Below are 27668 nucleotides of genomic sequence, written 5' to 3' on the forward strand. Positions count from 1 at the left end.
TATATAAGCGTGCTTTAAAACACAGAGCAAAATAAGAACAGTAACAAAACAAGAAGTGAAACCCACACATACCCTGATGTAACTGGGGCCATGCAGCTGCCAAAGTTGCAACTGCAGACAGTGCAGATTTTGTGGGGTCTGCATCTTCATCCAAAGCCTCTGTTAAATCTTTAAGGAAATAAACACTTTATTCTAGTGCAAGTTAAAACTTGTACTGCGGAAGGGAGGAAAGCAAGCTGTTTTATAGAAATTGCAGAGAAAGCAAAAAAGGGCCCGATAGTCACAAAAGCATCAACGTATTCAAAACTCAATTCAACACCCAAATTAAATTTCACACATCCTTAAATCCATCTAAGAGCTAAGGGCATGCAACACAAGGCTACAAGCTTTTCTCCCTACACAGAGCTGCTAAAGCAACCAACAACACACAAAACATGCACAAAGGCAACAGAGAAGACAGTGGAAACAAATCAGGAGGCACTTGAAAGCAAAAGCAAAAATAAGTGCAAACACACCTGTACTTTGTACCCCTAAATGAATTGTTATTGCCTGTTATCTTCCTGGCTTTAGGAAAGACTGTTCAAACTAATAGGACATTTTGACACTGGTTATCATCATTCACTGTATGTTTTTATTATCTAACTTGGACATAAACTTGCTCATTCTGCACACACACCATTAGTACATCATTAAAAAGAAACAAAATTTCAACAAAACGAGCTGGACAACAGAAGCATCTGCACTCAGGAAGGAGCAACACACTTGAGCAGACTGACCAGTGAAGCAGTGGGAAYGAAAGGGAGAAACAGCGGGACTGTTTCTTGGACAGCAGGTTTCCTTAGCACTGGGCAGGTATTTCTCCAGAGGGTTGGCAGAATTTTGCCAGTCTTACAAACCATTGCAACAATTTTACTTTACTCCAGTCCAAATCATAAAGCAATTACAAAGCCACAAAGTGGAGAGAGGCACAAATCCAAGCTAAGACTAAATAAAAGCAAAATTCACAGGTTCTCGCATTGTAACTGATGTAATTCGAAAATTTTTGCTCAGACCCTAGAAAATTAACCCCTGCGCTTTCCTTCCTCTCTCCATATCTATATAATAAAGCATGAGAAAGTACGACACACCGAACCCCTATATGATACTTTCTGCCTGAAAAAAGAAACAGAAWAATTGCCTGCACAAAATTTAAGTTTCCAGGCATTCATGCTGATACTACTGGTTTGGTCAGGTAGAATTACAGAGCCAAGAACATCCCATTCTTTTAGGGGATAGAAGGTGTCTGAACAAGAGGAAGAAAACCTGAAATTTCGAAGGCTTTAAATGAAAGCAGAAAATAGACAAACTGCCTTCCCTCAACTCTGCAAAATGAGAAGTGAGAGGGTCATTTCTGCCCTTGCCAACCTCAGACACTCATATTAAAATGAGAGCTASATTGCATCTTTGCCTGGTCATCGTTATGAACAATAAGGATTCTAATGAGAATCTACTCTACAATAACTAAAATCAGTATTAAAGCTCTAAATAGGCTTACACTTTATCAAGTTTATAACCCTATTCACTTACCACGGGCAGCATCTACTACTAAAAATAGTACCATGCTTTACATACAGGCATGTCACAGCTTGGATGCAAATCTTAAGCACGGAAGCGCACGGGATCCAGGGGAGAAATCAGAGGAAGCGTCCTGTTTTTCAKGCATCTGTCTCACAGGGAAACACAGGATTCCCTGGAGCTCAAGCAGAGAATATTCTTATATTCTTGTTTATATTTTTACATTCTTCATCTTCTGATGAAGCCAGGTTAGCAGGACGGGGGGCAAAGCTTCTGCTCTAACTGGTGAGTGACGTGGCAGCCCAGGAGCAGAGGACAGACAGGCCAACGTTGGGCAGCCAACGCCGGCTCCCTTCCCACCAAGCGCTGCAGGGGCCAAGGGGGCCGCAGGGCGCTCCGGCCCCGCACTCCCAACCYCAAGGCCAAYGCAASGGCAACACCTCGAGCGCTTGCRAGGCTCCCTGCCTSATGCTTCCTCCTAGGTCCTCCGTCRCATGAGCGGTGTTTGAGCGACCATCAATTTGTCCAGGAGGTGCCTAACAAGCCGAATGAGGCTCCGGGTTCATGCAGGGTTGCATGGATGGGCATTCCATGAGGGCATGGATACCCGGGGTGTGCAAAAGGTGACACAGAACACTTGGAGCTGGCAGGACTAGCAAACATTTTGCATCATGAAACCATTGCCTCAGTCAAAAATCAGACCTCTGAGGCATTTGCTGCAGAATCAGTAAGATGCTATAAATACAGCGCTGCAGAAATAGGYGCAGAGCATTCACAGACTAAAACCTGAATCATTAAGCTGGCTGAACATGAAGAGAAACAGCCTATTAAGGATGACGACACACACATAACGTTGCTGACCACATCAACAACCTGATTASTGGCTCGTGTACGGCGAGTGTGCCTGAACCCATGGGCAGCTTCAGCCTTAGAGCAGTGCCCAGGGGCAGCGAGTGCAAGATGCTTTGCTGGAAAGCACTGCAGCACAGTAGCACCCGGGAGCCTACCTGCACATCTGTGCATCTTGAAGGACAACCAACATTGAATTTTCCATCAGAGCTGTACTTAAGAATTTAGTTTTTTAGCTGGTATCAGGTTTAGGCTTTTTTTTTTTTTTTTTTTAAATAGCTGCAGATAAAAACTTGTCAGAAGATTTATGAAAATGCCTCTTTTCCTGGCCCTCAGGAGAAACATCTAACAGTGCTGAAGGAGGAGGAAGGAGGTGAAGATGCTTTCCTGCACCTCCAGAACATAAGCAGTGCTGTTAAATGCTTATTATGCTTTGCTGGATGCAACCACAGCAGCAACAAGCTTGCTTTTTCTTTTCCCTCCCTGGCCCTCCATGCCCGGTTTAAAACTTTTATTCCAGATAAAACAGAAAAAACAAGTCCATTTATATGCATTATCCATGCACAATAAGACAAGGTTAAACACAGGAATGCCATAACGCATGCACTTTAAAGTTAATTCCAGAGGAATTTCAGTTTAAGTAGCAAAATTAAGATCTGACCTTTGGTCTCAGCGTCAGCTATTTGATCTTTGGCCACTTCCTCTTCCTCTTCGGCCATTGCCTGAAAGATGGCAGTCAGGAAGAAAAACAGCAATTCACACAGTGGGCCTTCAGTGTCATTTCCTACAAGAGCTTCCTCTAAAACTTCTGTGAATAGAGTTTAAGAAGGGTCACTTTTGCCACAATGTTGCAATGTAATTAAGTATTGAAGAATGAAAACATGTTTCTTTTCCCCCCTTCAGATAATCAGATAAAATCCCTTCAGATGATAACCGAGTTATTTTTCCATAATTTACTGTGAATATTCTTACAGAGATGCTGTCAGAAAGAACACAYTGACAAAACTATGCCCTTTCTTATTATTTAACTGCAAGAGAAATATACAAGTAGACTAWATCAACAATTCCTACATTGAAATTAATCTTAATTGTACCGATACTGCAGAGGTTGACTGTGAAGAGAAAAATTGATTGATACGTTTGTGTAAGCACTGACACACTAAAACTGCACAGAAAGCTGATAAATGCATGCACATTTAAGATGTTTGGGAGCAGAACTGACCCCACAAATTGGGGCATCTTGCCCTGTAAATGACAACCTACCTAAAGTTACTCCTTCAGGAAACTCATCTTGAAGATCAAAGAGTTCCCCGAAAGCATACAGAAACTCCAAAACCATCAGAGCATCACCAAAGATCTCAGGAGGAAGCCTGGTCTTCACTGGCATTGGCACTGGAAGTTCCTGCAATCCAAAGAGAACAACTTAACCCAATGCATGGCTTCAGCGAGTACACAGGCGACTAACCGCATGAACAGTTTATCGTTCTAAGAAATATATTCAATTCATTATATTATCTCTTCATTATATTTTACAGAAAATATTTCTGAAAGACACGCAGTCAATTAATATGGTAATATTTGTAGTATTGTAATTAAGACACTGAATAACACGCAATTCATCAAATCTTTGGAGATACAGAAATAGTCAACTTTATAAATACGAACAAGCTCAATCTTTGCCTTAAGAAACTCAAAACTGCTAACAGTTTAACACTGTACGCTGTGAAGTTTTTTCTTTTAAACCTGTATTAGTCCAAAAGAGTTTTTGAATATGCTGGAATTGCCCAGACAAGTAATAAACATTCTTTAAAAAACAAAAGGCAGCATTTCTGGCAGAGAGTAAACAAAAATCCCGAGCATGTACAAAACACGTGTCTAATATTAACTTGTGCAAGGTCACATCTGATGTAGATGTAGTTGACTGGCATTTGTGTTTTTTCACTGGTATCGCTGGAGTTTAAATAAAAGGAGCACCACAAGGAATGAAAAAAACAAAACCAAGAACAAAAAAACACTCAGCTCCTTTCTACCTTTTGCATCCAAAGTTGATTTCTTCATCACTCATACCTTTCAAGTAACTCAGGTTTACTCTAGGTAAATCCTTACTGTACATCTATTTGAGCAGTCRGGTGTATTCAATACCCTCTGCCCAGCAACTTCAACAATTTGGAGCTGGGAGGGGAGAAGGAAGGAGAGAAAAGATTTTTCAATATTAAGACTGAGAAACTAGTAAGATTTTTGGAGGATAAAAACGTTGTCTATCCTAACAGCATCATCCTGGGACTACATGCCTGCTGCCAGCACACAACCCCTGCCATCCAGGTCACATGCAATCTGCCTCTGCACGATGGGAACTGCCTTGAGGACGTTGTAAAGCAGAAGTGAAGCCTGCACTACTYCAAACACGTGTTCAATCATACCTTAAGATCATCACACTCCATATCTTCCCTAGGTTTACTCCACTGCTTTAGGTATTCCACGTATCTTCTTTTTTCTTCTCGCAGCTTCTCTCTTTCCTAGTGGGGACRAGGAAGGAGGAAGGGATAGAGAAGTCAGAAAGGAAAAAAACAGATCATCAGTTCTTCCTATTACAATTTCTAGAACCATGCCTCGACCTCTACCACTTCAGTAGCACTGAAAAATAAAACATTTTATTAAAACAAAACAAAAAAAAAACCCACCTTTTTCGTATAAAATTTTGGTAAAGTTGCAAATTAAAAAATAATTGCAGGGCTTCCTTCTCATGTTAGTCATTAACTTTTATCTTAGATTTTTTTCTTAATCTGCATCTTTCATAAAAGTTGTCACAAAAAAAAAAAAGATAGTGGATGTGGCCATGGTTAAAGAAATAGCAGGATAAATAATTTGTACATATTAYGCCTAAATAACACAATATTCAACAATTCTCATAAAAAAGGGATGGGAGTTGGGAAATTTATTGGGAAATTTAGGAAATTGAGAAATGTGGGAAAAACACAAGAAACTCCACGGTGATTTAACACACTGTGGTAGTTGGCAGTCTACAGTATCTCTAATTCTGATGCAGAAGACAATTGTCACGTCAAATACTACTGTGTATTATTAGCAAAAAAAAAGGTTTTATTACTTCAGAAGCAAATTAAAAGTGAATCTACAAAGCAGAAAGTGTTATCTATGAATATAAATGCACAACCACATTTTATAAAAACATAGTTTGTTAAAACGCAGGTCTTAATAACTTGGGAATAGTTGATGGAAAATAACTTGAGGTAGATAACTAATCAGAAATAAATAAACCAGGAAAACATTATGATATTCCCAYAGAAGCACATAATACAAATGCATTACTTTTTCCTTTTCTATTTTAAGCCTCTCTTTCTCTTCTTTCTTCTTCATCCTTTCTTCTTCCACAATCTTCTTTAATTCTTCCCTCTTTTTTTCCTTATCTTCTTTCTCCTTTCTCCTGGCTTCTATAGCATTTGCCTTCTCTCGTTTTAATTTAGCTTTTTCAAAAGCTGCACAGAAATACAAACAAATCTAAGTTATTTCTCTTTTACAAAATGCTAATTTTATGTAAACATGCTAAATAGGTAGACTGATCGCTTTATAATTACCATATGAAAAAGATATTGTTATGAAGACTGAGTTGTTTCTATGCCAACCCAAAGTTCAATTCTGCTCTACCCAGTAATCACACAGACGTTCTTTAGACAATCAGAATTTCAGTGCTAACACATTATATGTGCTCTACAAGGCTGTCATCACTGTAAGAAAGCTAAATATTTTTGGTTTTATGAGTACACACACAGAAGTTTGTTTATTACGGTTCTCCAACTTAAGAATTAAAAATGACAACTGATAACACAATTACAGCAACATACTTAGTAATGACTGCTTAATAACAGTGTCGCAGTAAGTGTCCTACAGCCATGATTCATGTTAATAAATCCTTCAAACAAGTGGTTTTTTTTAAAGTAATTATTAGTGAGTTGCTGAAAAGGTAGTTATTTCTTCAATGCTTCTGTCGAGTTTTACTTCTTTTACACACTTTAAGCTACACCTTAACAGGTAACAATGTTATTATGTGAGGAGATCCAGATTTATTTGCAGAACTAGCCCCCCACACAAGCTAACAAATAAATGGGGTCAGTGGACTTAACATTTTAATTAAACAAAGAAGGCTAAAATCACAAGTGAAAGTTAAGAAAAAAAAAAATGAGGAGAACCCTAATTCTAATAGAAAATGGATGACACTGGAAAAGCAAATAAAGATTGTATTAGATTGTTTGAGTTTCCCTATAAAATTCTGAAAGTGGCCAAGAAAGTTTCTACACCACCCCTATAAACACCACCAGTGGTTCTCACCTGGAAAATAAAAGCAGGGAAGCTGATGCTCCCTAATCCTCTGGGAAAGCTGATTTTCCACTGTACTTTGTGTATTTTGCTGCCATTGCATACCATTAGTTAACAATTTTAGCAGCTCTTTTAAAGAGATTTTATGAAAGTTAGTAATTACCATTCCAATTATTATTTACAGGTAAAATGTTTCAGTTTATATTCAATGACATTCACAGAGCTTTAAGTTTATTTTATGGAAGGAATCACACTCTGTTTTCACAGCATAATGAAAAGATGCCATTTTTAAAGCAGTAGTTTGGTTCAGGGGCCAACACTGAGCTCAAAAAGAACACACAGAACAAGTGGGACAATGCAGCATTTTTTTTTAATTTCATGTATTCATGATTATTTTGCATTTCCTATCAAGAAACATAAAGCTATTGTCAAGTCTGGATATTAACATACTGTGGTGGCTTTCTAGCCAGGCGGCAAAAGAACAAATTAAAAATACATTTGCATGTCTATATCAGGCAACTAAAGCAAGACTGATTGCTCTTTTCTTGTTTGAATTGGGGTACCTTGTGAGCATTGCCTTACGGGGTGCAACAGGATAAGGCAAAGAAAACATGTCTTAACTAAACTGGAAAAGCTGCAGATGGCACCACACGTGATGTTTGATATTGCTGAAGCTGAGCACTGATAGTGATGAATCTTTGGTACTGCTCCATTGCTAGCTTCTCCTGGCTTGTCATTTATAGCATATAAGAAATAGATGTTCTCTGTGCAAAGGAGTTTAGAAGGGCTGGTTATACCCTGATGTCCCTATCCGCTGTAAAGATAAGGTCCTGAGCAGTCACAGTCAAATTTAGTTAGTCCTGCTTTATGTATGGAGTTGGCATAACATTCCTTACATCCTAAAAACAACCTATGCTCATATGGTAATAGAAATACAAGGTAGAAMTTGAAAATTTAAATTATTTTCGCAAATGTAAGCAATGATGTTCTTCCTCAGGAAAGGTTTTCAGTTAAGAAAAACACCTTGTCTGAGAAAGRAGGAGTTTCACTGTTTTGTCTCCACAAGAAGAAACGCCAATTTACTTAGTTAAACACATATGCAAGGTACGAGTCATTTTATCTTACTTGAAACTAAGTTTAAATAGATTAGAAATAGAACACAGCTAAGCCAAAATGATTCAGTCTGAAATAAAAACCTCCAAAGTGACTTGTACTCTTTTACCTACAAAAATCTGTAAACATATTTGAAATAATTCTGCAGAACACACAGACATACCACCAGTGTCTACAAAAAGACATCTTCAGAATGACTCAAGTGTTTAATGTAAGGATTTTCTTACAGATTATTATAGGTTTCAGAAAGCATTGCATCTTTTTAATTTTAAGGTAGCTTTTCTATTTATAGATTTCCTCATACCACAGATTGTTTCTGTGTTAAAAGCACATGCTATACAGACAGTCAGGAAATATACATTGCCCTGAAACCCAAAMTTCTCCCCAAATTTTTGCTTTGCTCATTATTTATTTGAGACAGACACCCACTCGTTACTTAGCTGAGATAGAGACCCAACATAGTTTGCCTGAAAGCCCCATACATTTCCACAGGACAGTAAAAGAGTGGGGAAGCAACAATTCCAGCCACAGAGAGGAGCACTTTGCCACAGTGCTGTGGCATTGCACTCTTATTATGCTTTTCCCTTTGAAAGACATGACCCCAAAATACACTAATTATGGTCACCTCTGCAACCTGCAAAAACTGGTTCTGCCAGTCATAGGACTGAACCTCAACTCACCCATGGCCTGCATTTCTTCTTTCTGCCTCTGGAATCTCGTCTTTTCCTTGGCTCCTTTACTTCTGTTTCCTGGGATGTTTTGTTTAGCAGTAACCTTGTCCTCCTAACAGGGAGTTTGGGGAGAGCAGTGAGAAAAAGCACGGTATGTACAGTGATATGACCTGCAACAGATACTCCCCATTTTCAACAGTTCTCTAAAAGAAGCAGAAAGAGAAGCTAAAAATCATTTCTCACAAACATACTAACTATGTAAAGATTCTAATAGTAGAAATTCTAATAGTAAAAAATATATATATATTTTTTCCACAGCTGGCTTTGTGAATAAGGTCATTTAAGAGCATTATGTTGTTCAAAAAAAAAGCCAAGTTAACTAACTGCATCTGAAAGTATGAATTAAAGATTTTTAGATTATTTATGAACCATCCTGAAGGAACAAGTGCTATATACACCTTCACAACACACTGAAAAGCTGATTTTTTGGTGGGATCCCAGAAATCAGAAGATAAACATTAAGTTTGATTACTTTCTCCTTAAACATAAACCAATCTATTTGATGCAGTATTTCCCAAATCAAACCCAAGGAAGGGAGGAAGGAGAGGCACAGTTTCAGCTTTGCATTCCAATTCTCCTGAAAGTTCATACAGGAGATGGAAGAATACAGAAGACTCTACTGCTGCTTTCATCAGAAATTAAAACTTTATTCATTGCTTACCTGACTAAGAGAGGCCCTCTTTGGAGGCCTCCCTCGCCTTCTGCTTGCAGGACTGAAGATGAATGTCGGTGGGTCATCGGGAAAGAAGTACGAGAAATTTTGTTCTGCTAGACTGTACTTTGCAATTGATGCAGCCTTAGTGAGAAAGATGAAAACAGGTATTTATTGTGAAATTGTTACCTCTTCATAGGTAAAAAAAAAAAAAAAAAAACTTTTATGTACCAGGAATTCAGACACAGAAGGCAAGTTACAAATTCACAATTCGTTGGCTGAGAGAAAGCAGAAAAGATTCCAAAATGGTATAAAAGTAGAGTTAATTCAGCAAGAGGGTAATAATGTAAGCAGCACGTTTGAGCAAATAATTTGGCTTCATTTGGTAAAAATCATGTTTATTTAGATACCTTTTAACAAACACAGCTGGACCCAGACTTTCCAGTAAATTACTGGAATGTGGTAGGGGTGACTTTTGACAGAGAAGGTAGAGAAAACAATTTACTGAAGAAATTCACAACTAAACTATTTTGAAGAAGGGGAAAAACTATCATCTTTTCTCTAAGTTGTCAAGGTTTCTTTTTGAATCAGCTTCCTCAAATGGTGACTTTGGGAAGCCTGCCCCTATCGTGATATTGATACAGATACAAAGSACTGGAGTGAGGACAAGTCCATGTATGTGCGGAAACGAGAAGCAATCGACAACAGAACAARGAGACGCTCCAAAAGCCCTCAAACAAACAGATGAGAATTGCAAACATATACAGAACGTCACAATTTTCATCAGGTAGCAGAAAGTGACAAATAATTGACAGGTCACAGACGCAGCACACTGTGTCCCACTCTTCTGCATCAAGAACATCCTCTCTTGAAAGCAGCCCAAACAAGGGACAGCCTAAACTTGCCATCCAACCCCCTTTAAACCGTATTCTTCTACTTCTCTGAGAGAGACAGACTCTAAAGGTACAAATACATCTAAAAAAAAAAAGTTGCATTTGACATTTTCAACAAATTTCAGTGGCAAGACTCACTGATGCCCTCATCCCTTAGCACTTTCCTGTACAGAATGAAGCTACACAGGAACATGAAGAAAAAGCTAGACAAGATGTACTTCAGAAAGATAATTTAAGTAACTACTTGGAAAGTACTAAGCATTTACCTTCGTTTTAATGACTCCATCATGTGCTTCACAGTGCTGTTTCAGGAAAAGTTTAAGTCTRTCACGAGAAAAGAGATGTTTCCTCCGGCTGTATGAGGAAAGAAAAGGAACATTATCAGCTAACTTACTTTTATTGTTGTTTAAATACAGCAGACAATATGTTCAAGAACACATGTAATAGAGCTTATGATYTCAAGCTTTTTGCTATTTTATTAATTCTAAACTACACTCTTACTACTGTAACTAGTAACTGTTCTCAGCAATCCCAATGAAATATCCTTGTAAACAAAAACAAACCAACAAAAAAAGCAAGTAGGACTTAAATAATTGTTTTATGAATCTATGATGTTTGTTGTGAACATCATGGCGTGTCCTCTTTTATGCACATATGCATGTGCACACACACACACACCACTCAAAAGCCTATTTATCCTGTCACATACTCTAATGTTGTTTCTAACCTAGTAACATAAAGAGCAAATAAAATTAATTAAAAGATTAAAAAATAGTTTTTTAAATTAAAAACAATTTTAAAAAATGTTTACAAAAACCACCTGAAGTACTTGAGTACCTTAAAGTTTAATATGAGCTTAAATGCACTGGAAAATAGGGATGATTTACCGAAGGAGGGCCAAATACATCACGTGACTTGTTGATGACAAGAAAGTAATTTATGAAGAAAACTAACTCCATCTCAAACACTCGTACTGGAACTGAAATGACTTGAGATCAGAGAAGTTTTCKCAAAATATCGAAATCACAGAATTTTGATGAACCATCTACATTAACAAAAAAACAGGCAAAAAAGTATGTCCTCTTTTATGTACACATACATGCACACAGCCCTTCACAATTTAGTTTTCCACTAAATTCTTGAACCTTTAATAGCTGCTTTAATGACTATATATTGTTCTAGTGTCTCTAATAATTCTATAATATTACTTAAAAACTACTATTTTGTATCAAAAATATCCTTATAGCAACTTATACCTTCACATAGTTGTTCATAAGACACAACTTTAACTTTCATATACCATTTTTACCTTAACTGAGATGCTTTAACAATAACAGATTCATACAGTTCTTTTTTAATAGGCTGGACTTTATATTTGAACAAAGAGGGATCAATTATGGCTTTCTTCTTCCTGAAATGAAAACAAAAAGAAGTTAATTACACAATCACAGAATATCAATCTTTACGTAATTGTCTGAGATTTATGTATATAATGTCTAAGTAGTATAGATACTATACAAGATATATGTATTTTATGTAAAACATATACACACACAGAGTAGACCTCTTGAAAATAATCATCTTTAACACAGTATGTAACTTCCACTGGAACAAAAGAGGATTTATAATTTCTTACAGCTCACTAGCTTTAAATCTGCACCAAAGCCAACAGTAGTATCTGCAAAGCACAGGAAAAGGGATGTGGGGAACGGTGTCTTGTTTGGGGTGAAGGGAGGAGAAGGGGGGCCAAATGGGAGAGCAGATCTCTCAAATTAAAAAAAAAATAAGATAAATAAAATAAAAACAGCATGTCAATGATTAAATGATCAACAAAGTCAAACAAGAAAGCAGACTTGGAAACAGTCAAGCTTTATCAGACCTACTGATAAGCACTTGGATATAAACAACCTGCTTTACCTGTATGTTATTCTCTGAGTTGAAGCTTTAAGTTGAGTCACTCAGATCAACTTAAGAAAAATAAATAAAAAGCTAATCAAAATAGCAAAACAACCCAGAAACATGCTGTAAAGAATAATTCAGTACATCCAATTTAGCAAAAGTTAAATGTTTCAGCCATTGTACTAGCCTATAATTTAAAATCTGTTAAAATTATCTAGCCGCTATCTCATTATTTAAATGTTTGCTATATTAATTTAATTTAAAAGAAATGAAGACTTTCTCAAAAGTCTTATATAAAATATTGTAAGTTGAGGACCTTTGTATTTTGTTCTTGTGGCAACATGGTCTTCATGATCATCTATGGTCTCAAGAAAGGAAAGATAATGAACACTGTTGCAAGAGGATTTCCTAAACAGTAGCAAATCCCTACTTGTTTCCTCATCATATACTCCTGTATTTCCAGGTCTTTGGTTTAATAGTCTAAAAGACTCAAATACTGAAATTTTATTATATATAATGTTCAGACACACAAAAGATATTAAACTAAAAGTGCCAATATTATACTATAAGCATCTTATCTTATTCATACACATTAAGTAGACTGCCAGGTCCAATACAGTCTGCAACTGAAAGCAGGACACAGAATAATCAAAATGTTAACGCTTACTAGTCTTTTTTTCTGTTTTGAAAAAGTTCTTCTCTCATGTTTTGCAGGTTATCTGTAACAGCCCAACCTAGCTCCCAAATATACTGTTTTTCCTGTTTAGTTCCTGAGGTTTTAGTAGTTAGCACATTCCTAAGTCTTCCTCTGTAAATCCTCAGTCTAAATCTTGCTTAAAGCACAAGAGTAAGAAAAATTTGATACATAAATTTTAAACTTTTTACATATCGATCCTTTAAATGCTTTGGCACACCAGTCGAGTAGAAACATCTGCATTTATGAAGCATTACATAAAACAGCAAACCACTACAAAAACACCTTCACAGAAAAAACTCAGAGCATCCAAACCTACTACAAGAAACTAGCTTGACAAGCCGAGAGATTTCTTTTCCAGCATTCCTGATGTGGTCGCAGTTCCCATTTCTCGGGCTCTGGGCAAAGGGAAAGGCATGAACTGGCTGCAGCAGGCACTGCATATCCATGTGGCAGCACAGGCTTCCCAGAGCCCCGTCTGCTGCCACTTGTGACCTTACAGTGACACAGATGCTGCTGGGGACGAGAGCGGGGCCGCAAAGGCTGCTCGCGCCGACACCGCTCCTCCAAGGAGCGCAGCATCAACCCCTCCAGACCCAGGACCACTTTGCTTTGTAACTCAGGGCTCACGAGGTGGCCTCTTTTTTGCACTCTCGGCACACTCGGAGCGTCGCTGCCCCTCTCTCCACRTGTAACCACAGGTTTTCTTGCAGAACACCACGCAAAAGGTCAGTCCTTTCGCYGAATACTCGGCTACTGCCGCCCCGAGCAAACAAGAGCAGGGTCACAGAAAGGTTGGGATCTCTAATGACGTCTATTTTCAGTTAAGATTCTCTGGCCTCCCGGATTCTTCAGGAAAAATATTTGCAGATGGCTCATCAATCTGTGCGAGGCGCTCCCCGCCCCCACGCAGCATCTGCTGCCCCACTGACTGTGCAAAGGTGGCTCCTCCTCGACGACGCGCGGGGAAAACGCCGTGTCCGAGCGGAGCCCGTGTCCCGCTGCGGCCCCTGCCCGCCACTTCCAGCGGCATCCGGCCCCACGGATCAGGGCTGCAGAATGTCAGCTCAGTGGGGTCGCTCAGTGCCTGAGCAGGGGTATTAAGGGTGCTCGATGCCAATATGCGAAAACTGACTGCAACACCCTACACTGACGTACACTTTATGAAATCTGAACATTCCCAAAAAACTATTCACTCTTACTGAACTCTTGCATTTCCTAGAGAAATGCTAACTCGGGACTTTTACTTGACATTTTAAAACTGTACGAGGTTTGCAATTTATTTTATAGCATAGATGCTTATCAGGTATGCCTCAGAAAGGTGCTTCAAAAAYATATTCATTCATTTCCACTAGACTTTTCTAGGCAAACTAGACTTCCTCCCTTCTCTGCACTGCCGGAATAAGCAGTCATCCGGGAGCACTACGGACTGACGGGTATCAGCCCCAGTGTTATCACGAGCTCTGCAAAGGTGGAGGGCATGGCTCTAGAGAGGGATCAGTCCTGCAGGGAGCTCTGCGCTGAGCACGCCTGTATTCATCCCAAGAATAACATCCTTCAGAAGCCACGTCTTGCAGAGCACAGAAAATGCACCTATTTGCTCAAAGACATAGCATTGCCTCATGAACAAYTTGAGCGCTACCTTAAAATGACATCATGTGGGATAAAAGTTGCAAGTTATTTCTCCAGCCACATAAGGAGCTCCTCCTTATTTATTCAAGGCATGTCAGGACGTGGAAGTCCTCACGCAGCAATCAATGACAGATTGACTGCAGTGCTCACGTGACAATTCAGTCAATGACAGTTCATATAAAGCCCGTTGTCAGCATCTAYGTTGCCAGCTACGAGACTGGGGCCCATTTCAAGCCTTTTCTTTTACACACAYTGTGCCTATGAAGCACAGAGATCTGTCTTCACATTATGCTCCTGGAACAAACTGCTTATTTAAACTCAATTGCTGGCCAGCAAAGGGATCTTCCAAATTAAACACCAGAATTACAGTCAAGCTCTCTTATTCAGTATCATTAAGCCACAGWAGCATATACACAATTCTTTAAGACAAGAAACACACAGTGCACCTAAAATCATACTCAAATCCATGAGCTACTATATTTATATATACACATACACACATCTAAAATAATGAAAACTTTGTATACTTTTCTGTATTGGACAAAAACACACCAAGTCCCTGAAGAGACTATTCTCTTAAATAGAGCATTAAATAAATAAATACATAGAAAACGATCATCTCCCTCCAGAATGCCCACAAGACCAAGTTCTGTTACTACACAGCYATCTCTATTCTGACCTTGGCAATGGAAATGCATATAGGAATATAGCAGAAGTAGTGTATGTGCATATAGGTGAAACAGTGCCCACACCAAGTAGCAGCAGAGTGTGGAAATGCAGAAAGTAACTGTGTTTTCCAAGATACAGTAGCATTAAGTTCTGCMGCACAGAGAGGACTAGTGACAGACACGCATGGCTCTCACTCTCTGTGTCACCAGAGACACTGTCATTCTAAAGAGATGAATACCCATTATTTTGCAGGTACTCCATCTTTCACAGCACTCAGTTCTTCGGTGCATTATGCACAGCATGAACAGCCACAAGAGCATAAGGCACCSGTGAATGTTCAGCCTGTCACTCTGGGCTGGACGAGCACTCAAGGGCTGCAGCCCCKACAAGCCAGGTCATCTGCCCCAGCYGGACCCTGCCACATCTGCTGTAGTCTCATCTTCCCCTAACCCAAATGCTTTTTACCATAAAAGTGTAATTTACCCATTTTGTGCAGAGCTATTGTGAGTTTCTGAATCATCGCTATCGCTGATGACAATCGTGTCTCCATCGGCGCCGCCGACGTGGCCGTTGGCCATTCCGTTGTGATGCGCGGGAGCGATGACTTCCACAACCTTACACGGCAACCTGGAATTAAACACACACCGTCAGCATCACCAACGTCTTCCACTAGTGCAAGAAAAGTSCAATGCTGCAGCAGACATTATTGTAAGAATACATAAATAACGAGATGTTGCCTAGCGAATAAAAGAGATTTTCACAAAACACTAGGTAAATATGCATTTCCTGCGTTCATTATCCTGTATCTAAGAAATTACTAATCTGCTTAAACACAAAACCATTTTCACTGGTCTGGGTCACAAATTTGAAGGCACCGTTAGAATAATTTTTGGTGTCCAGTTTACTTAGGTGAGAACGGAAAAATATTTTAAAAGTTAACTTTGTTACTTTAACATTTACTTTTACATCTTTTACATTTACTTTGGAAGCAAACTAAGAAGAGCAGAAGATGCTCTGACCCCTAAATATTTTTTACTTSTAAGAGATCCTCATCTACTGTTGTTGATGACCTAAATAAAGAAGGCCGAAATGATCATTATGCATCTAATCTTAATAATGGCCCATTTATCTCCTGACACATATTAAGGCTCCATCTGGCATGCACACAACTGACAAAACCAGTCTACCCCTCTGCCATACTGAATGCTGGTTGCAAGAACCAAAATTAAACACACATTACAAAGTATAATTAATTGACACTTCAGTGCTAGATAACTTACCAGAGCGGATTCTTAACCACTACCTTTCACCCTTTACTGCAGCACAATGGTGCACCGTTTTGAGCTTAATCTCCTAAAACCTTATCTGCTTCACAAAAACTAATTACTGAGGACACAGGATATCAAGCTCTACTACTAAAACCTCAGAGGGTGCAGGGAGGGAGTGGGGTGAGGAGGAAAACAAAAGCAAACCCCACAGACAGTAATTCTCCTCCGGGCACCAAGCACCGTCATTTGAAATGGCCAAGGCAGAGCAGCTGAACTAGAGGGCTTGAATTAGCCTGGCACCAGGCCTAAACCTGAGATAGTCCATTCTAAGTGTTTTTCTATTTAAACTGAACTAAACACCGGCAAAAGGATAGGGGATGTTGAAATTCTGCTTGAAATAAACACTTTKTTACGAAAGGAAGCATCACTATCCAAAAATCTGAGCATAAGGGAGAAGGGGGCAAAGGGAGTAGAAGGAAAAAAAAATACAAGTTGAAAACATTAAAACATCCTAGGTCATATCCACTGAAGCCAGTGAATTCGGCTCAGCCTAAAGCGGTGTCAAATCACCCCCGGGCCCGCGGCTCTGGGAGGCTCCGATCCCTCTGGATGCCCCACGGGCATCAGCCGGACACCTCTAAGTACACCCTGGAAAACAACAATAACACCTGCCACAGGAACAACCAGGAGCACCGAGTATGGGATGGAGGCAGATCCTGGARGCTGCACGAAGCCACACCAAGGGGAAAGGGGCTTCCTACGGACGGGGTGGATGTCACACCTGGCAGATGTGCTGYCAACAGCACATTCCTATTCCTTCCTATTTCCAGCATGCCACGGGCTCCCCTTCCTTAAGAATAAATGATAYTAACTGTAAGGCAGAAACTACATTATCAGACTAAAAAAAAAACACTATTGAAAAAATATATTTCTTTTCCTTAGTAGGACTAGTTTTTTACAGATTGGAAGATACCTTTCTGGAGTTCAATTCAAGCAAAGAACACCTTTAATCGAATTCTTATGGAAAAGAACTAAAAGCAGCAGTGTTGAGGGCTATTAACACTTTTCTCAATTGCTAACCTCCAAAGGACACTAGAGGGAGCACATGGACACTGAATTTGCCRTGGAGTGAAACGGCCACCTGAAAGCTAAAACACACAAGTTGTCCCCCATCAATCCCAACACATGGGCAAAAAGACTTAAACACACACACGAATCTTCTTTAACAACACTGGGATACTTTGTCACCAAGTATTTCAGCAACACTAATTTACCTGTTTATCCCTTTGACAGCCCTTTAATTTACAGGGCTATCACATGTCCTTCTTTAAAGGCTGAAACTAAATACACTTCACTCAGTAAGCAGCAAAATTCCCCAAACAGCATTTTTTCCCCCTTATTATTAAACAGAGAAAATCATGAATGGAATAAATTCTAAAGGAAAGCAAATGATTCTACATTTTTCATGTCCTTATTCAAATCATTACAAGAAATCTTTATGTGGGGAAAGAAACTTTATGTGAAATACACCTGCCTGGCTCATTAAAAGAACAACTCAATGAAATTTAAAGGCTACTGATAAAGTACAGATTAAGGAAAAYGATTCCTTCTGGCTTTAAAGAAAAGATAATCTATGAATGAAGACCTAAGGTTCAGAGCAGCAGATCCCCTAGATTAAAGTGGGCAGAATTATTCTGCTTCCGGGGAAAATGAAAGTCTGTTCCTTCTCAGCACCTTAAACATTCCTTGAGCTCAACTACAATAGCTCTTATTTTATATCACAAGGCAATTAAGAGACTTGAAAAGCAAAGTGAGGAAAGTCCCCTAGTTTAAATACTTTCTAAAAAGACCAATAGCCTAGAGACCTTTACAGAGGTTGTACCAAAAGTCAAACAAATCACACTGCATGTATTTTACATAACTTTGGTATTAAAAAAAAAAAAAAATCTCAGAGCAGTTTTCTTACATCCCCTAGCCCAGTCTCCATACATTACACATCATGATTACTTCTAAATCCATGAGCTCAACTACAATAGCTCTTATTTTATATCACAAGGCAATTAAGAGACTTGAAAAGCAAAGTGAGGAAAGTCCCCTAGTTTAAATACTTTCTNAATAGCCTAGAGACCTTTACAGAGGTTGTACCAAAAGTCAAACAAATCACACTGCATGTATTTTACATAACTTTGGTATTAAAAAAAAAAAAAAATCTCAGAGCAGTTTTCTTACATCCCCTAGCCCAGTCTCCATACATTACACATCATGATTACTTCTAAATCCAGCTACACAGAACCAAAAAAAAAAAAAAAAAAATCTCAGAGCAGTTTTCTTACATCCCCTAGCCCAGTCTCCATACATTACACATCATGATTACTTCTAAATCCAGCTACACAGAACCATGTCAGGCCAGGCTCAAATCCTGCTCCCTGCTATCACAGACAAGCACTTCACACATAATCTCCTTCATGACTCAGTCAAGCTCCATTTTGAGAGCTGATTATGTTCTCCTGAGGTAACATTTTCCCAGGACTTCACATTCTTCATAGCAAAAGCCTTTTCTAACTGCCAGCCTACCTTTTATATCACCAGTTTAAACTCACTTGTTGCTTCTCAGCACCCCTTAGATCAGTCTTAAGCTGCCTCCCATAAWGTATCTGAGGAGAGTCTCAAGTGTTATGGGAAAAATAACTTGGGAAGGCTCACTCAGTATTCCCCTGAAAATCAGACCTGGAAGCACCTCAGTGTGAAAAACATGTTACCTTAAAAACAAGCATATACATACAAACATATATATTATATATATATGTGTGTGTATATATATATATACAAACATATACATTATATATATGTGTATATAATATATATATACACATATATATATTATATTATATATATGTTTGTATATATACACACGCACAAGTATATATCTCAATCAGGGAGTGCTCTCTTCACATAATAGTTGACATTGAAAGAATTTCCTGCCTCATTATACAAATCCGAAAYGCATTCAAAAAAGGATGGGACAAGCTGAGCATGGAAGCAGCAGGAAATCTCACACCGGAGCTCCAGCTAACTCTGCCTCGGAGCCGCTGGCTCAAAGGCAGCCGGGCAACCCCGGGAAGGGGGATCCTGCCCCCCAGCCCTGCACACCCCTTCCCAAGCCCCACGCAGGTCTACCCAACACGTCCCCCAAGCCCCGCCAGCCACGGCCTCTGGGCCCTCTGCCCTATTCGTGGGCAGGCTCAGACAGCAAGGGCCTGCGGGCTGCTGGGCTGCGCTGCACTCCATCGTGGAGGGCTACAAGAGACGCCTGGCGCACGTGATGAGATCCTTTAAAGGAAGGACAAAGAGACAACATGGGAGCCCTGAAGGAATAAGTACAAAACCAATTTGTGTAAACACCTCTTTTTCATTTTTATAAATACCAGCATACATGTCCCCACTATCTATATCTATCTATCTATATGTAAAACCACTCAAATCCTCGGTTGATCTCCATGGATTTGCGATAGAGTCGGTCAGTTGCTCAGGTCAAACAGCACAACCAACTCTGGCAATCTAGAAGTTGCAGACATCTCAGAGAGTGCAGTGTTCAACGTTTCCATGCCGTTAAAAGTAAATATATATTCAACATATTGTTATTGCAAAACAATGCAAGTCTAAGAAGGCACCGAAAGGTGCGTGTATGCAGAGCTACCGGGCACCCTAGGGATACAACACACACTGCTCTGAAGGGTTTGGCTTCAGGCTGCTCTGCCTCCACACAGCCCTTGGGTGGCACGGGACACGGTTGCTCCCGAAGTCCAGCTCCACCAGCCTCTCTTCCAAAGGAACAAAACGGGGCTGCAGGCAGGCAGCAGCCTGACACATCTATCAAAGCCTCACAGCAGGACTTCTCATTCCCAAAGGAAACAGCCAGGAAGGGGCTGGCTGAGGGCAACCAGAAGCTAATGGGGCCTGCAGCCCCAGGATGCTGCTCCATGAGACCACCTAACAGTCAATCCAACACTGCCCGAAAGAGGAAACCTCCCCTGGCAATTCCTTCTTCCCACCAGCAGTCCCAGCGCTTGCTCTACTCCTTGGAGCTCTGAGACTGGTATCCTTTAATGACGGCCACTAAATTAGCTCAGCTGACCTGACAACAACAACAAACATTAACCCAGCAAAAATGGTTGGCTGTTTCTTGTATCAGCTACTTAAAGCAGTCCACCAAGAGCTCTGATCAGACGCAGGGGCCCTGCAAGAGCCATATGGTGCCCAGAGCCAGCAGCAGCAGAGCAATGAGGTGCTCTAAGACCTCCTTCTTTCAGGGACCCTCAGACACGGAAACTCCCCGGGTAGCTCGGTGATTTCAGCAGCCTCTCCTTCTACTGCTAATTGAAGGTGGGCACATTAGCACTGGAATACCAGGAAGATCCAGAGGACCAGGAGGACCCAGGGGACCAGCCCATGGACAAGAGAGCTGGGCAAAACCTGATCAGTGCTCCCAATTCACCAGTACTCTGAGCCGAGGATGATACGGAGGAATCCAAAGCGAAGGGTCTCGGGGTATAACTTCTTTCCCAAACTTCTTTTTCACTCAATTAAGCAACTCAAGGGCACATACAGAATCTATGCTACTGGAAATTAAATTCACTTTTCCAAAATAGAGTTGAAAACTTCCCTTCTATGTAGGAACTTATCTTTAAACCTTATGACTATTAAAAAAACACCACCAACTTTCTGATTTTGTAGACATTAGCCCCAGATCCTGTTTCCAGTTTTGCCTTTACAAAACAAACTAAACTCTCTCTAAACTGTTAGAGACTAAACAAGGAGACACTTTACCTTTTCCCCTCTGGTGGTCTACCTTTTCCTAGTTCTATATTGTCTTTTCCTAGTTCTTAGAAGACAACTGTATATACAAACATGCAAATACCTTGCTATCAGTCCGAGTGAAAAAGGTAGAAAATTAGCTATAATCTTCCATGTTACGAGGATTGTTTTCTTCCCTCCCCACCCTCTATTAGCCAAGCATCATACTGATGAGCAAAATACTGTCTATGCCCCAGTTAAGACTTGCAGAGATGAAAACAGTATGCAAATCTTTTAATTGGCCTAACATAGAGTTTAATCCACTATCAACCGTCCTAAAGCATCAGGACACAAGCCAAACAAGTAATGAATTAATAATAAATAATAATAATAATAAAGAATTCCACTTACAGGGAAGATAGTTCCATAACTATCTGCATTTCCTACAGTTTGGCAATGGTGGATACCACAGCACTCAGAACAGAGATCCTAAAAACACAACATCCTCTTGAAGCATCCTCACGTTGCTTGTTTACTGACACCAGGCCAGTGTTCTTCTGCAGTGGTGTCATCTAGTGGTCAAATCAAAGGCAAAATATATTCCCTTTTGATATTTGTCACGTTCTATATAATTTTTTTCTTCTTATACGCTACCTGTACGTAACCTACAGCTGTTTTAGTTTGCAGGTGGCTGAATGTTTAATCAAGCTCCCTATTCATTCCTGCATAACTTGGTGCAAACCACAGTAGGGAAGCAAGGCCTCACGTAACCCTGTTCCTAATGAGGAGGAAGGGCTGGTGAAGTTGCTGTCCAAGCTACTTCTTGGCTGCTCAGTCAGACTGCGAGCCTGCAAAGAGATCCATTCTGGCAGGACTCAGCGGCCTGCACCAGCCAGAAAAGCCACCAGCTCCTGTAGGAGCAGCCCCTCAGAACACAAGTGCTAAGTCACAAGCAGTCATTTACACATGAGCTAAATATTTTTCTTCTGATAAACTAAAAAAAAAAGAATACACTTGCTGACTTCCAAGCAGAGGAGAACATACTACAGCTGTGTGAATTACGTAGTCATAGTTTTTAATTAGTTGCTGGTTGGTCTGAGGCATCCACTGCTTTTTCAGGCAGGTCTCCCACTCCATATCCTTCCAAGTTTTAAATAACTGACTTCAGACTCTAGTAGCTTGCAAAGCACTTTCCCAAGTCACAATCCTGCCAGGATCACAGAGCACTAAGCCAGCACCAAAGGGACAGGCTGCAAGAGATGCCCTTCAGGCAGAGGGGAGGGAGAACACGGGTTAGTGTGTTACTAGATCTTAAACTTCCAGTTCTGACATACAAAAACAGTAAGAAATTCCCGTCAGTGTTGTCTACAGTTTTTTTCCCCAATTTCAGTAAAACATGAACTACAGCATTAGCTGCTAATTTATTAACYGGTCATGGTTGCAATGAAATGTTATAATGTTTTCCAACAGAAACTAGAATAATTCCCACATCTGTTTAAATGAACTCTTTGCCCTGTACAATACATTTCACTCTAAATATAYGATTCTTTAATTCGAAGTCTGAACATTTCCTTTAAAAAAATAATATTAAAATAAAAGGCAAAGCACAACTGCCAGTTTGGAGAAAAGTCAGCACAAGCTTGGCCAGAAAAAAAATGATATTTATAAACCAATAAAGACTGGACACTTTTGATGAGTGCATCATCTGAGGCCTTAAAAGCAAGCAGAATGGGCTCCTTGCTTCCCCTACTAGACTACCAAATCACCTGCATCATTTTCAGAAACATGGGACTATGGGGGGAGTTCTCTGCAATTTCTCTCCTGGGTGATAAGGACTGCAAAGGCACCAGATGTGACTTAACAGGAAGGACAAAAGACCTCCTGCTCTCTCCAAGTTCCTCCTACCAACCCGCAGCACCAAGGCAGAGGCAGCCAAATTCAAAGCTGAGGGGGCAACAAAAGGCTGGAAAGCAGAGGAACCTGCGGGGGACATGAGACCAGAAAAAACAACTGGGCAACAACCAAGGCACCCCAACACTCTCAACCTTTTTCTCTGCCTAACCTCTACACAAAGCAGTTCTGTTCTTACCCCTCTCCAGACACACTGTCCCTTACATATGGTACTCAGGCTGCTTCATAAGAACATACACATTATTAAAGCAAAATCCTAAGCCCTCTAATGTTTAGGTTGCTTTCCGTTTACTTTGCTTGAAGTCTAAAAGGGTGTATCAAAACCATTCCCCTTACAAAAGTACTACATTTGAAAAGTTCAGAGTAATAACAAGTCAATACTTGTTTTGCTCGAGCAACCTCAATTCACCCCTTGTTACGTGTGGATTTCTTGTAGGCTTCCCATTAAGCGAAGCCTGGAGCTCAGAGAGCCAACAATCCTGCAAACATTATATGCACAAAAAGCTTTATATGCAAATGCAGCACAACTGATTACACCTCCACAAATGGCTTTTCATGAGCTGCCAAATTCTACTGGATCTCATAAGATGCTACTTCATTCTAGATGGACTATGACCACTTCAGTTTGAAAAGATGAAGACAATGTAGCTGATCACAGCCAAAAAGAACAGCTCAACTTCTATATTGTCTGTAGGAACCGTATACTGAGTAAGAGTTCAGCCTAAGAGACAAGCTACACAAAGCACCCAGACACACATCACTATTTACTCATACATAGTGAGCTGTAGCTCTATACATAGCATGAGCTGTACGCTTAATCCCCAAGGCAGACCTGGGAAACAGAGGTCACAGTCAACTATATATTGGGCAAAAGAGTAACTGTCTCACCTCTCCCCACTTTATATTCTTTAATTATGTATCTCTAAGCATAAAGATAAACATTATTTGCACTGTTTCCTGGATTTAATTTTAAAGGGCTGAAGCAGCTCTCTGCTATACTTTCATCTAGAGTATCAGTGGAACACAATCAGCTACAGAAAATTATGCTTCATTTCATAAGACATCTTATACTTATGTAGTTTAAAACATACAATCTCTAGCAGCTTAATTTTTGAAGGAAATAGATTCTATCTGAATTTGCAGCATTTTGAAWCATATCTAGCTCTCCCCAAAGGCTTAATAAGTTTAGAGCTGACTAATGTATTGCTCTAAAACTAGAACAAGAACACAAAATCGTTAGATATGTATCTCTACACAACTTTAAATAACTGGGAAGATTGRATTAAAGACTAATAAATACAACAAATAAGTTAGACATATCTTCGTTAGACAGAATCATATCACAACTTTATCAGAACAAAAATTTAGCTTACATTGTAAGCAGAAACCATTTTGCTTGGGCAAATTTAAGAAAATGATTTGTAACAGTCAAAAATGTGAAAAGGATTTTGCATTTCATCAGATTAACAAGCAAGAAAAGTATATTTACTGCATATGTGTTTTCATTTAAGCTTTGAAAAGYTAAGATGCACAAGCATAAATATTTTGGCTGGCAGTTTAGAAAAAAGTAGCAGAAAGATAGGGAGGTTGTTTTTGAAAAAAAATGTATGTTCCTCTAAAGCATTCTTTGTGTTAGTAGTTTGGGAAATGACAGTCTCTTCAAAGATTGAAGACAAATGAGAGGTGTTTCATTCAGCAGTGAAAATCCACAGCTAGCTATGCCTGCACTTCATGACATACAGGCTACTGATAGAGAGAGACCTTCTTACATTAGCAAAACTAYTTTCATATTAATGATAACATGGGTCTGTTTATTAAGTCTACATATGAAAAACAGGCASAGACTTTGGATATAACTGTAAAGGTGGCAGCAGCCCTGCAGAAGTTCTCCTGTCCCAGCTTTGCAGTCTGAGACTTCACTTTTTGGAAGGAATAAGCCTGGGAATATATGGAAAGCTCTTCTGTTCAGCCCTGACCKTGCTTACCCATCCACGCAGGTTTCCTTACAAACGATCTCCCGCATCAGCACATCCTTCCAGGACTTTTCTCATTACTCAGAACAAAATTTGCTTTTCAAAGATCTGGATTGGGCACTGTAGGACAGCTCAGCTGGAGCTGGGCCTATGACGACCCTTTTGGGCCACCCACTCCCACAGCCGGGACCCACAAGGTCTCGGCCAGGGACCCGGGGCTGCCCACAAGCCGACAGCCTGGGCCCCACGTGCTGGGCAGGGGAAACCGGCACGTGGTCCGCAGCGGAACGCGAGCGGCGGCTCCGCAGGAGCCTCCACGCTCCTTCTGCAGGTCCTGCGTGGCCACCGAGCAGGCTGCRCTCTCCCCATCTCAGACCTCAGCCATGGGAGCCTGCAAACCCCACAACGACCCGCTGAGGTCCTCYCGCTGAAGCTGCTTGGAGGCTCCGACTAGCTACGTGTTGTAAAACAGAGCATATTTACCAGCGACACGAGAACGTCTCCAAAGCTCAAGATGCTTCCAAATTTTTGCTGAGTAATCTTACTGATCAACCCTCTAACCAAATGCTCTTATCAGTTCAAGGAAACAACAATATCAGTGCTTACAGTACATAAAATACATGGCTGTAAGAGAAAGCAAAGACCCAGAGAGGGGAAAAAGACCCCAGCTAGTCATCTATTGCAAACATTTTATAAATGCTCAATTCTCTGAGAATTTATGTCTGCATTGAAAGCAATATTCTTCATGATACTACTTAGTACCTGAAAGATAAAAAGAATCCTAACTTTATTCTGGCTGACCTCATCAAAACTTCAAAAATATTTTAAAATCCTCACTTCCCCTAGTTGCTATTTAAATCTCATTTCTGATCCTTGCACTGAAAYGTCCAGTTTACCTCTCTTCCCCTCCACACTATATTTAGTTACCTCTCAGTTACACAACACCTCATTTGACCTTAAAGGATGTCTAACCACTGAAAGTGCAATATGTTCTTTACATTGTGATGAGGTTTAAAATAAACAAATAAAATCACGACGACACACACCCTCCTCACACGAACACACCAGGGACCTGATTCTCTTCTGCAAGTCCATCCCTCAGACAGAGAGGCTACTGTGTCAGCAGCTGAGAGAACTGCTGTCCCCACTGCTGCTTTTAACCAACCTAAAGATACACCAAGCCCAGCAATGGAAACCTACTCTTAACTAAAGCAGCAAGCAGCAGGAGCAGCACTACCAGCCAAAACGCCACAGATGATTTCTGGTGTGTTTGATGGAGTTTATGATCCTGATTTTTGGTTTAAAAAGTATGCACAAAAAGCATCCACGTGAAACAAAACAAACAAACAAAAATAGTTCTTYTTAAATATCCTTACCTTGCACCATTACTCCTAATTACTTCCACTGTTTCACCAACAAAATACCGATCCTTGACATAAGCAAAGATTTCATCACAGATCTCATGAAGYCGTGGGCGATGGGTAAGGGTGGCCAAGTAGAGAACTGGAATGATGAGCGCCTCTGGAAAACTCTGTAGATTGTGCCTGGCTTTCTTCTCCGATTCCAGTGCTTCCTGATACGTGAGTCCTGGTTTCCCTGTGACAGCACAGCTCCATACAAGGCTGTTGCACAGAATGGTGCGTTCAAAAAAATCACTGAAAAGGAAGGAGGAAAAACAAAAAAAAAGAGTAAGTCCTGGCTGACGTGTATGTTTGGTCTCAGCAGAGCTGCAAACACCTTCCACAAGCGCACGGTTCAAGGGCAGCTCTACTTCCATGCAGGTTGCAGAGCACGTGGGGTTAAGCACTAGCGCTGCCGTATGTTTAAGGCACACATCTGTCACGGCAAAACAACACAGGGTTATTTACCATTCCTATTAGGAATGGCTTGGGAAATCTGCTACTGTAAAACCAACGTTGCTTCTCACTACAAACCACTGTAGCAGCCCCATCCGCTTTAATCACCAAGAACAACAGCACTTCAAACAAATATGCCTCTGAATAATCACACTGAGTTTAATACGTGTCATTATCTTCCCATATGCCCCATATTTCCACACATATTTGCAAGAGGAGAGTCTAGAACTGTTCAAATATAAAATGCCTTGAGATCACAAAAACGTGTTGAAACTTGAGCAAGYTTCAGATTTGGAGTGCCTTTCTTAGCTCACAAAATGAAAAGATGGGAGAGGTAAAAAATTAATGTCAAGCACTTCTCTAAATAGTTTTTATTCCTTGACTGTTCGTACTGCTCTTACAGAAAGCATTAAACTATTTTTTTTCCTACAGATTCTTCTCCTTGTTTTCCATTAGCAAATATTGGTTCCTTTCCTTCCCAGCATTTTCAATTAATGCTAAAATTACCATGTTGTTATTGCTTACTTACAGTTGTTACTTTGGGATCAAGAAGGAAGACTATTAGTCAAMTGCTGACATTTTTTTGACAGGTATCAGAAAAAAAAACATTGGTTTGTTAAAAAAGTTTCTAGATGAAGCAGATATTGTAGCTATTCACCGAACTGTGTTAAAACACACCATACACTGCACATCCGTGACCTGACAGCTCAGCACTTTGGAAACATGTCCCCATTCAGAGTAATTGTATTTGCAAAGTCCTATAGGACTCCTACTCTTCAGGGCTCTTACCTGTATGCACTACACTACAGGACAAACTAATTCTGTCCTATATCAGTCCAACATAGCTT

At 40.1% G+C, this 27668-nt stretch overlaps 1 protein-coding gene across 1 annotated transcript in view; it reads right to left on the reverse strand.

Moving 5' to 3' along the window:
* Positions 1-27330, reverse strand: part of BAZ1A (bromodomain adjacent to zinc finger domain 1A) — a 49010-nt gene extending 21680 nt beyond the window's left edge. Inside the window, exons 1-12 of the mRNA XM_026051850.1 lie at positions 27251-27330; positions 26341-26619; positions 15502-15645; positions 11434-11535; positions 10391-10478; positions 9241-9375; positions 8529-8631; positions 5731-5897; positions 4824-4919; positions 3667-3805; positions 3065-3211; positions 73-168 (exon numbers count right to left, since the gene is read on the reverse strand). Coding sequence (XP_025907635.1) covers positions 73-168; positions 3065-3211; positions 3667-3805; positions 4824-4919; positions 5731-5897; positions 8529-8631; positions 9241-9375; positions 10391-10478; positions 11434-11535; positions 15502-15645; positions 26341-26619; positions 27251-27330 — 1576 coding nt within the window. The remainder of the gene's footprint in view (positions 1-72; positions 169-3064; positions 3212-3666; positions 3806-4823; positions 4920-5730; positions 5898-8528; positions 8632-9240; positions 9376-10390; positions 10479-11433; positions 11536-15501; positions 15646-26340; positions 26620-27250) is intronic.
* Between the last annotated feature and the right edge of the window lie 338 nt (positions 27331-27668).

Source organism: Nothoprocta perdicaria, unplaced genomic scaffold, assembly GCF_003342845.1.
Source record: "Nothoprocta perdicaria isolate Ctin4 unplaced genomic scaffold, notPer1 scaffold_8, whole genome shotgun sequence".
NCBI classification, from domain to species: domain Eukaryota; kingdom Metazoa; phylum Chordata; class Aves; order Tinamiformes; family Tinamidae; genus Nothoprocta; species Nothoprocta perdicaria.